General features: G+C 42.5%; 1 protein-coding gene across 1 annotated transcript in view; it reads left to right on the forward strand.

The window, feature by feature from the left end:
* TMPRSS15 (transmembrane protease, serine 15) overlaps nt 1-12,133 on the forward strand; it is a 151,773-nt gene that overhangs the window by 59,538 nt on the left and 80,102 nt on the right. The window contains exons 13-15 of the mRNA XM_019523896.1: nt 847-952; nt 1,440-1,590; nt 3,687-3,828. Coding sequence (XP_019379441.1) covers nt 847-952; nt 1,440-1,590; nt 3,687-3,828 — 399 coding nt within the window. The remainder of the gene's footprint in view (nt 1-846; nt 953-1,439; nt 1,591-3,686; nt 3,829-12,133) is intronic.

Genomic DNA, 12,133 nt, shown 5'->3' on the forward strand with positions numbered 1-12,133 from the left:
TGTCTCATTTACTTATTCCTCAAGTTCAGAATTTCAATATGACCTACTCTAAATCAATACAAAATGAAAGGTCTCATTTAGAGGTCATATTGAAAAGCTGACCATCAAATGTTCTTTCATTTATCTGAATTTTCCACACACATGAAACTGTCATCAACCAAATGAAATTTGGGTCCCTTAAAGTTTTGCCATTGACTTCAAAGGGTCACAAAAGGACATTTCTCCTAATACTGTGAAACTTTTGTGGAACTAGCGTGCTTCTCTGCATAATCTTGCTCCATTTCACAGTCCTACCTAACAGCAGTTGCTTCAGAATCCTAATCTCAAAGATTTAATTCAGACAAGACTGGAAAATATACTCCCAAATGAAATATTGCTTGTGTTGATGTTGCTTCCATCTCTTAGAGTCTCAGTGACTACAGTCTGTCTCATTCCTATTGGTGCAATGAACGGTATGAAATGGAAAGCAATCCCCCTATAGGGGCCTGGACATGTGCCAGAAATGTAGACACACTTTATTTACTTCCTGTAAATCCAGCTTGGCTCCACTGAAGAAATGACAGAAGCCCCCTGATTTTAAGGGAGCCAAGGTTCCACCCTGGTTCCTAAGAATATCCTTCAGGTTAAGAGTTAATTTAAAAACATGAGAGAGAAATAATTTTTTAGAATTGTGCATAATCTTATGGTTAAGTATTAACCTGATTTAGCTCATACTGATTTGTAACATGCTTAATGTCATTCACTATTAACACTATCCTTTGGTGTTTTTGTTAGCTGTAATAATATCATTTGATCAGCAAACATTACAAACTTGATATCCAATAAAATATATTTTTTATTTTACAGGATTTTATATTTCAACACCCATAGAACTTGGAGGTGGGCAAGCGACAGTCCAGCTTTTTAGTTTGCCTTTAGTTCCAGCTTCAGATCCTGTCTGCCTATGTTTTTGGTATGTTGCATCTTTAAACTGAATATTTGCTTAATCTAACCATTAAGAAATAATTACTAAATCTAGCTTCTAATTTAAACTGTAATTATACTGAAATGTTCTATTTTAATAAATGATATTGTGGCTTGGTGCAAAGTGCACACAACAGCAATGTAAGCCACTTCTGTGAAGAGTTTGGATTTCCATCACAGCCTTATGAAGTTTGCCATTAAACTCAATGAAGACTATATTTTGCATATGGAAAAATGCTGGGCAAGATGGAGGAAGTCCGGAGTGAAATTCCATGTTCTGGTTCTACAAGCAGTCAAATCACTCATTTCTATTTAGAATTTTGCTTCCTGCAGTCCCTTGATAACATCTGATAAAGTGAAGTACTGCTTATGAAAGCTTATGCATCTCTGTTCTAGTTATTCCATAAGGTGCAATTCGATCCTGACTGTATACCTAACTTCAGACTAACACAACTACCTACCTCTCCCCCTTCTAGGTATCATATGTATGGTGTTAATGTGTATCGTTTAAGTGTTAACATCGTGAAAGGTGACATGATGAGAGAGACAGTTTTCCAGAAGGAAGGAAATTATGGAAATAACTGGAATTATGGTCAAATAACATTAAATGAGACATCTGATTTTCAGGTTTGCTATTCAGTTAATACATTTTAGGCCATTTACATTTCAATTTCTTTCCAACAGTTTTTGTCATTTACCTGTAGTGTTCCACATCTGCAAAGATAATTTCCTTTTCTCTTGACTAATGCATGTTATCAAACGTTTACTAATGTGTAGAAGAACAGGAATTCAGCATTGGATTATATACTTTCTAGTTTTTTATTATTATTTAAAAGGAGGGCCACTCGTATGTTTGGGGGCCTCCATGGCCAGCCCTATGAGAAGAGGCTGAGGGACCTGAATCTCTTCAGTCTCTGCAAGAGGAGACTGAGGGAGGATCTTGTGGCTGCCTACAACCTTATCAGGGGCCACCAGCAGGGACTCGGGGAAAGTCTGTTTACCAGGGCCCCCCTTGGAGCCACCAGGAACAATGGCCACAAGCTGAGGGAGGACAGGTTTAGGTTAGATATTAGGAAGAACTACTTCACTGTAAGGGTGGTCAGAGCCTGGAATAGGCTTCCCAGAGAGGTGGTGCTCTCACCTTCCCTGGAAATCTTCAAGAGGAGACTGGATAGGCACCTGGCTGGGGTCTTATGACCCCTCCCACCCCTTGTGCTTGTTCCTGCCCATGGCAGGGGGTCAGACTCAATGATCTGTCTAGGTCCCTTCTGACTCAGTGATTCTATGATTCTATGATTATTATAGTGAAACAAGGAAACATTAATGATTTGCAATAGCCAATGGTATCATCAAATAGCTCTTTTCCAAAGCAAAGGAAATTCCAGAACATATCTAAATCTGATAATAATTAGGAATACCTTGACAGTGAAGGAAGTACAGAGCATATGTCTCTGCTGTAACTCATACGAGGTGCACTAAAAATTCCAAGACCAGGTCTCTTTCATTTTTTATAAAATTACATATTGGAACTTAGCTCTAGAAGGTAATGTATTTAGATTTAGATGTTATATTTTAGATTTGTACCATAAATCAAAAGAATGACTTTTTTTAGGAGTGAATAGTGGACAGTTCCTTCAGCTATCCTGGACTGGACAATGCAGTCATTATATAAGCATAGGGATGGCCTGTTTTGTTCTGGTGGTTTTGATCAGAAGCCACTGGAGGAAAAATACAGAAATAAAGATTATAACATGGGTATGCCATGTTTTAGGAACCCTGGATTTCCCTATAACTCCAGTAAAAATATTGGATTTACCTGCTATTCACCACATTACCTACATTAAATGGGACCACAGTAATGATGAGCTATTGATTAGATTAGTGCAACTCCTAAAAAGTCTATGAAGCTATGCCAGTAAGGCCAAAATAAATTTTTGTCCATATAGTTTTTTATGCAGAAGAATACCAAATCTATTAAATAACTAATCTATTAAAATAGATGATGAACATATTTTCAGCGATGTGAATCAGATGATGGTAAGAGGTATATGAGAGATCTGTTGATTTCTAAGCATGAGCCACAGATTGCAGTCTTTTGGAGAGCTTTCCAGAAACTAAGCAATTATCATATACCAATTAGGGGGAGGTGAACAGGGCACCAACCACAGGTGCCAACTGTGAGGAAGTACCAGAATCACCCCCAGGAGTTTTTACTGTGGCAGGGGTAGCCTTGCACTGCCCCTCCCCAGTACGTAGAAGCCAGGCAGTGCAGTGCCACACCAAGGAGTGTATCTCAGAGGAGAGATGAGTGGAGCAAGTAGACTAGGGCTCCATGTCCCAGGGAACCTTTGCCAAAGAAGGCACAGCTCTGCACCCAATACATATACATGAAGTGAACAGGATACAAGATATTGGGCAGCTGGCAGCAGCAATGGTAGCAGCAGCCCAGGAAGGTAAACCTTCCCTTTCACTCACCCACTTTCCTGCTCTTCTCCACACTTGTTCTACAGTGGTTAGTATGCCATCTCCCAACACCCTGCCCTGGGATGCTTAATGAGCTTACTACATCTCTGACCATTAGTGACCCATTCTGAATGCAACTGTAAAAAAAGATATTAGGGTAACATTTAGAAAATGCAGGGAAACATTTGAAACTCTTACCAAAGCACAGGAAGTCAGAAAACTCGCTGTTAAATTCTAAATATTTGTTTCATGAATTTCAGGTGATTTTTGAAGCTCACAAGAAACGTGGTCTAAGTGATATTGCCTTGGATGACATCAGTTTAACAAGTGGAATCTGTAAAGAAAGCATATATCCAGAACCAACTTTGGTTCCAACCGTCGCTACTACAACTTCACTTCCCAGTAAGTAAATAGCAAAGTACAGTGTATAATTACTTTCTGATGCTGTATTTGTCTTTAAGTAAAGAGTTTTTAAACAATTAGGCCTCCCCAGATAGTTAGAAATGGGAATTTCCATTGGTGGAGAGTATCACTGATACAAATGGAACTAGTCCCATTTACAGCTGTTAAGAATGATTAAAGTATTATATAATGAGGCTGAACAATGCACTCAGCATCTTGTGTCTAACATCTTTAGAAAGTGATGTTTCTTGATTTATCACCATCCTCATCAACTTCTTTTTGTTAGAGGTTTTATTTTCAAAGTAATATAGGGAAAGACTTCATTAACTAACCATCATATTATGATAAAAACAATAGGGCTCTCAGGGCTGAAACTTTTTGAATCCCTGAATGTGTGTTCATGGCCACATTTTAAAAGAACAACAGATTGTGCTTTCTCCGTTTAAGTGGGCAAACCTGCTGTGGTTTCAGGCTTGTTTTAGTTCAACAGAATTTATACCATCATGATAGTCTCTGTTGTGCAGGCATCACTCAAAACTGTTCATGATGATGATGATGCAGTTTCCTTTAATATTAAAATAGCCAGATTATCATATCTTGTAGTGGTGGAAAAGAACAGGGTCCAAAGACTTTCCTCCATCCTGCTGCTAAGAGGCTTGATTTGCAAGTGTAATGAGTAATATCAAAACCGGATCCCAATTCTGCTGTACTGCTTTTGGCCTCTGGAGTGATGATTTATAGTTACTTTATTGTAGTAATAATAGAGTGCCTTTACCCTCCACAGTGAAGATGCACCATTTCCTACATTCTCCTCAATATTTCTTTCATAACATAGCTTTGGTATAAAATCAGTAATGGTTTTTCCCCTCCAAATTAATTAATTGTAAGCAATTGTTAATAAACACGGTTTATAGTCTCTGATTTCCTGTGCTTTCTTGTCTGTGTTTCTGATTCCTAAACCACCACATTCCACAAAATGGGAGAACCTTAGTGTGGAGGCCACAGATTTAAAGTCCCTGAAAACAGTTGAACCCACAGAGCCAATTTTAGTGAATTTATCAGTTTGGTTTTCTTTCTATTTCTCAGTGTGTGTTTAGAAAAGATGCATAAAACAAGGTGGCAGTACTGCATCACACATTAACTAAATAGCCTCATCCCACCTAGCCTCATCCTTAGTTACCCTCTGTATAAAGCTAGTTCAAAAATGGTGGAAAAATCTTTCTTGGTGTTTGGTTGGGGGTTGTTTGTTTTTTGTGAAAAAAAATCAGTGCGATTTGAAAACAAAATGTAAAGCTCTGTAAGTGGTCTTTATATGAAGTCTGAAAACATTAAAACAAACAGTATGTGCATGAGAGTTTGGTTTTCCTACTGAAAACACGGTCAGACAATACTGCTAGAAGCTAACATGACAGCATAAATAGTGATGGGCTGAAATTAAATAATTATTTGCTATGCATTCTTGCCAAAATAATCTCTGCTAATATTACCATTCCAGTAAAAAAATCTCATCGCTTCTAAACCTGCATCATCAGTAAACGAGAAAAAAAATTAAGTCTTACTAAATAATTCATTTATTGTAGGTAGATGGTAAAGCTCAACAAAATATTACTGTAACTGTAAATTAAACTTGGAAACCAAATAATGTTGGTCACCAAAGTAAATTAGTTTAAGTCTTCACTTGTAAGCCTTTGATATCAAGTTCTCAATTAAATTTTAATAATTGAGTTCACTGGATTTGTGAGTCGGCAAAGGGATTTTTCTTGGTTTATAGTACAATGTTATTGTTTGAATTTGCTTCAAGACATTTTTTTTCCATTGAGTCTGCAATTAAAGTTGTAAGTTTAGATTTTGTTAAAGCACAACGGTAAATTTCTACGCATCTTGGGTATTCTTCTAAAGAATGTTGATGTATGGTCTCATGAAAATAACACACTGGTCTATTCTATTCATAAAGTAATATTATTAATTTCAGTTTTCTGCTCTATCACTGTTGTCCATTAGCTGATGTGGTTTTAAGTCCATGACACTTCTGAATCTCATCACATTTTATCCATTTTCCCCACACCAAAGTCAAAATATCTGCAGTGATATAAACTTAAATTGAATCACTTATCCAAAGTAGCAAAAGTGATGTCTAATGCATAATAAATAAACTTATTATAGAATATATATATTAGGATTACTGAATCTCTCCTATTGAAATGGGCATGGAGATGGAAACACATTTTGTGTTGACACAGGCTGGGAGAATACCGTTAGCACACCTTGTTTGCTTTCTTGTATTGTTGATCCATCTAGGATGTACTCTGCAAGCTGTTAAAAATAAGAATGTTATCAATCAGTTTCAAAGCAATATTGTATTACATTGGACTTGAAATTTACTCATGCTAATGATTTCATTAGCAAAGTCATGCCAGTAAACAGGAGCTGAGAATCTGAGCTAACCCAGTTTCTTCTCCTCAGCATTATGTTTCTCTAACATATAAGGTCATTTTTATCAGGATCACAAAATCTCATTAAAATACCATGTATTTTTCTGGGTTTTGGGGTTTTTTTTGCAAAAGATTGTCAGTTTTGCACTTTCTTCCAAAAAGGCATTCTTCTAAAACAAAAACAGGCATCTGAACACTCTGAGCAGAATGCAGAAATACAATGGAGAAGAATCAGGGTACATGCAACCATTTAAAAGAACCCATCTAAGTTGCATGGTTTAGTTTGAGCAGCCTAAACCCCTATCAATACAGCATCATGCAAGTATTTAGCATTCAGGGGAGGAAGCAAGCATGACCTGTAGATCAAACCCCTCCATGTATATCCCAGCATGCCCCATGGGATTCCTGGGTTGCTGGAGTTTGCTGAATGCATCCGCATGGGCAGGGTTGTCCTCACAGGCTGGCTGCTATAGGGGAACTTCCCATCACAATGACTCCTCCCTCTTTCCCTGCCCAGAGGCTTCCAGAAAAGACCTAAAGCAAGTTCCCAAACTTCTAAAGTTTCTTGTAAGTGAAAGTACATCTTTTTTTTCTGCCTAGACCCTGCCAAGAATCCCTACCCTTGTACAGTAGACCATGGACTCAGGAGCTGCAGCACATCCTTCCTGTTGCCCTGAGTGACTCACAAGAGGTTGAGGGACATCACCTATGTATATCTGCACATGACCTGGCAGATGTACATACTGGCATATGCTTCCCTGCCTAGGAACTTGGAGCTCAGTATCCCAGGGTCATTTACTGGACCCCTATGTCTACCAAGGGCCTTAGAATCAGCCAGTTGCTTCCACCTGGCTGAGGAAGCCAGGGGCCCTCTGGCTGTCATTGATTCTGGGGTGCTGTGGGAGCACCTCTAGACTGTTGAGTGCAGTTTGGAGTCTGCAAAACCATCAGCAACTGGTGGGAGAAGATTGTCTTAGCCACTTAGGATGATAAGCAGTGGGTGCAAACTTCCACACATGCTGGGCTGCCTTCATGGATATTGATGCCCATCTGGCCCTCGCACTGAAGGGCAGAATGTTGGCATAAGGCCATCCCTGACTCTGGCAAAGCATGCCATCATTGCCATCTGGAAGCGGGCCATTCCTGAGAGTGTCTGTTGCCAACCAGTTCAGCATGAGCAAGTCTAGGGCTGAAGTGGCAGTCTGGGGAGTATACAGGATCATTCAAGACATACTGGCAAACCATTGCATCTGTCAGAAGGGCTTCGCCAACTATGGAGAGGAGGAGGAGACTGTTAATAGTACTGTGACAGGCTTGGGTCCCACATAATTCCTGCCCCAACTCAAATTCTAGGGGCCCTCACCTCCTTTACTCTCCCACCACATCTTTGATGTTATTGTTTGTTAGGAGGAAAACTGCCTGAGGGTCTTAGAGCAAGCCTGCCATTGTTCTAGTGTCAGATTTTGACCTTCCCAGGCTCCTCCCTATTTGCTATTGCTGATCCTTCTAGCTATAGTTCACTGACTGGACTGAGCTTCGGGGTTCTGCCTTCCAAGGCCTTATCTCTGCACTCTTGAGGTTAATGAGCCTCTGTGGACACTGTCTATCTGTTCCAAGGCCTTATCTCTACTCTCTCTTGAGCTGCTGAGCCTCTCTAGGATTGCACCACTAGGCATGCTTAGTGCACCCCTCACTTGTTGTAGGATTACTCCTCTTGGGCACTATGTGATTGCTGTACCCTCCCCCAGGTACCATGGTACCTCCAAGCCACCCCTCAGAATCCCCACAAACCACCAGGTCTTCTCTCAGTATCTAGTTCCTTCTGGGCACCAAACCCTCCTGGTCTTCCCTAGACCCAGGACCAAGCTGAAACCAAAATACAAACACAAGTCCTTCTGGCTATAACTAAACTCCTACCACAGCCTTGGTCTAAATGAGTTACTAGCCTTCAGCTTCACTCTCTGCTATCTCCAGGCCTATCACATTCACAGTCTGCCTCTCAGTCACAGGCAGTCTGGAAAGCTCTTACCTGCTCAGCCTCTATGGCCACATTGCCTGTCGTGGATCTCGCCCTGCCTTATATCTCTCCCAGGGCAATTCCCCCTTCCAGTCAGGTGACTCACCTGGACTGTTTGCAGGTGCCTGCTAATTAATCTCATCAACTGGTCTCGATGGCAACCCAGTTGCAGCTGTGTCCTGCCTGCCCAGCAGGGCTCTTCCTAGGCTCTTTCTCTCTAAAGTGACAGAGCACCCCAGGTTCTGTTGCAGGCACACATATCTCCATCCTTTGTCCACCCCAAGCCACCATGGAGTTCATCAACCTGAAGGCTTTTTTCTCCATCATGCGCAAAGCATTTTCAGCCACTATCAGTGCATCACCCACATCTTCACTAGCTGGGAGGGTAGTGACCTCAAGGCCAGGAATGGACACAATGCTGGGAGCCCTGGAGGCGTAGAAGTCAGTAGAGTTATTGTCCCACCCACATCCTTAGGGACTCTGCCAACCCTCTCCTCCCCTGGCTCTTGAAACCTTACATGGGGCATGTGGACCATGAGAGAGAACACTTTAACCACTAACTCAGCAGGTGCCTCGTGACTTGAATGCACCTTCAGCACCTCAAGGCATGCTGGAGGGCTCTGACTGTGTGCCAAGGAGCACTTGCTGCTCCTCATCACTGGTTCCTGTGTTCTGCACAACATCCTGGAAGATTGTTTCAGCCTTAACATTAGGAAAAACTACTTCACAACTAGGGTGTCCAGACTGTGGAATAAGCTCCCTCCACAGGTGGTACAATCGCCTACCCTGGAAATCTTCAAGAGGAGACTGGATAGTCACCTTGCTGGGGTCACTTTACCGCAGTTGTCTCTTCTGCTTGGTGCAGGGATCTGGACCCAATATTTTCCAAGGTCCCTTCCAGCCTTAAAGTCTATGAATCTATGAGGCCAGGAGGAAGTCCTTATTGACTCCAAGACGAATATGAGCCGCCAATGTCAGACCACAGCCAGCAAGGCCAGCCATACCTTGTCATGCATCCAAAGGTACATCTCAAGCTGGTCCAGAGAGGTGATACTCCCCCTCCATGTGACTTTGGTCAGGTCGCAGTTGGAGTACTGCGTCCAGTACTGGGCACTGCACTTCAAAAGGGATGTGGCCAGCCTGGAGAGGGTTCAAAGGAGGGCCACCCGCTTGGTGAAAGGGCAGCAGGACAGGCCCTATGAGGAGAGACTGAGGGACCTGAACTGTTCGGCTTCAGCAAAAGGAGGCTGAGGGGGGACCTGGTGGCTGCCTACAAACTCATCAGGGGAGATCAACAGCAAATAGGGAGAGCCCTTGTCTCCCCAGCACCACATGGGGTGACGAGGAACAATGGTAATAATCTGATGGAGAATAGGTTAGAGATCAGAAGGCAATATTTTACAGTTAGGGTGGCCAAAATCTGGAACCAACTTCCCAGGGAAGTGGTCCTCGCCCCTACCTTGGCCAAATTCAAGAGGAGGTTGGATGATCACCTGTCTGGGGTCTTGTGAACCCAGCATTCATTCCTGCCTGTGACAGGGGGTCAGGCTAGATGATCTGTTCAGGTCCCTCCTGACCCTAGGTACCATGAAACTATAAGGGGTACACAAAGGAATCTTGTCAGACGGGATTTAAATTTCCACCATATGTGCCACTTTTAGATTGAACTAAGAATTGTAAACATTTGTGCACCTTGCATTTCTACCACACTAAACTCAATTCTATCAATCTAAAAGCATTTTCAGGCACTGAGTTGGTTGCCCTAATCTAAATGTTCAAATTAGAATTTGACCCATTTTAAAATAATTCATAGGGTTGTCTTCATAAGTGCTCATAAAACTCTACTATGGTGTCATCCGTGAGAAAGCAAAGAAAATGTGTTCTGTTTGCATTTTGTTTCTGGTAACTATCAAGTAACATAAAGTCCAAGATAATCTCACAGTGATATACCTTTTTTAACTTCACTGGTGATTTTGGGCAACAATTTTGTCACTTGCAAATAAAATCATTTATTTACTATATATTCATACCAGCATAGAAATTGGGGCACCTGTACATGTCGCGAGGTTTAATCCTTATTATATTAAATAGGTTTATAAAATTTAAAATTGTTTATTTTAGAGCATCGCAACAGCTTTTGCATGTACTAAGCATTTGAATTAATAAAGCATGGTGTTCAATTTCCTGTAAATTCCAGCAGGAGGAACTGCATACCAATCTACCCTGCTGCTGTATTCCCTACTGAATTACAGCAGGGGGCACATGTAAACCAGTAATACACCACTAATCTCTCCCAGCCAAACTGGGACACCCCAAAACCACATGAACTCTCATGCCTCCCTCATCTGCTCTCATGCCCCCTAAACCCCCTTAAAGGGCCCTTCTTCCCCCCCCCCCAAGTGAAGGATCCCCACAGTAACCCATGGTCATCACAACACCACCATATCCATCCCCAAAACCCCCTGGGGGGGACAGGGGACCTTTCAGCTTCCTCCCATGCACCTAAATAGGTGCCCTGCCATTTGCACCCCCCTAGGCTCTGGTCTCCAGCAGGCAGCCTGTGGCAGGGACCCTCATGCCAAGCCATGTGCATCATCCTCTTCCACACCCCTGAACTGCATGAACTCCCATGTAAGAAAATAAATAAATACATATAAGGGTATGTGTGTATATAATATGAATTTTTTTGTGTGTAAGTATATAAATATATATTTTTTATGGGATAAGTAGTGGGTTGCCAGCCTGCTCCTCATCCTCCTTCTCACTGCCGTTGGTGATTGCAGCTGGTGTGTGGGGAGAAAGTACACCACTTGTGGTGGTGGTGGTGATGGCAGTACATACAATTAGCATTGCAGGTGACCTTCTATTTGCGTGTCAATGATTACCATGGTCAGGTGTCTGTGCACTGGACATTGGTGCAACAGAGCCTTTTCCCTTTACTATGGTGAGTGGGTGTGGGAACAGTGATGTACCACCCACTGCCAAGGAAAGGGGCAGCCCTGAAAGTTGAAATGCTGAAAGTGGGGTGACCTTCCTTGTGCAATCCCAACCAGCACAAAGAAAAAAAAAATGCAGCTACAGCAGTACATTCGCTCAGGGGGAAGGGAAGATTGGGGGTGAAGGTGCTATTGTTACCCTGGCCAGGGCAAGGCAGGGGCAGGCAGTGGAGGGGTAGCGGGGCAAGATGTGGGTCTCACTGTGAGCTGAGACTGTGCAATCATGACTGGCAGCTACCTGAAATCTCTGCATAGTGCTTTGACACATGGGTGAGTTGTGGGTAGCCCTTGGGACCCTGTGGGTAACCCTCCTTGGTATACCCATCAGTACATGGCTCTTTTTCTACCTACTCTCCCTTTTGGTGCTTGTCTGCAGAGAAACTTGCCAGGATGGTGCCAATATGTCTTCACTGAATGATACATTTTGCACCAGAAAAAGTGGGGGGAAACTATGCAGAGTTCAGGAATCTGATTGTGGGGTGACCTTCCCTGGGCAATCCCAGCCAGCGCAAGGGAAAAAAACCCCACAGTTATGGCACTGGCTGCACTGAGGCAGGGGCAGATCATAGGGTGAAGGTGCTGTTGTCACACTAGCCAAGGCAAGGCAGGGGCAGGCAGTTCATGGGGTGGGGAGAAGGGGAGGTTGTGATAATGTGGGTCTGACTGTGAGCTGAGACTGTGAAATCATGACTGGTGACCCTCCTTGGCATGCCTGTCAGTATATGGCCAATTTCTTACTTACACGCAGTTTTGGCGCTCTTTTTGCAAAATAATTGCCAGGATGGCACCAACAAGTCAACACTGATGGGTGCTTTTTCATTGAAACAAGGTGGAGGGGGGTGGTGAGCATGCTAGATGGG

Source organism: Gavialis gangeticus, unplaced genomic scaffold, assembly GCF_001723915.1.
Source record: "Gavialis gangeticus isolate Ggan-Ray unplaced genomic scaffold, GavGan_comp1, whole genome shotgun sequence".
NCBI lineage: Eukaryota > Metazoa > Chordata > Crocodylia > Gavialidae > Gavialis > Gavialis gangeticus.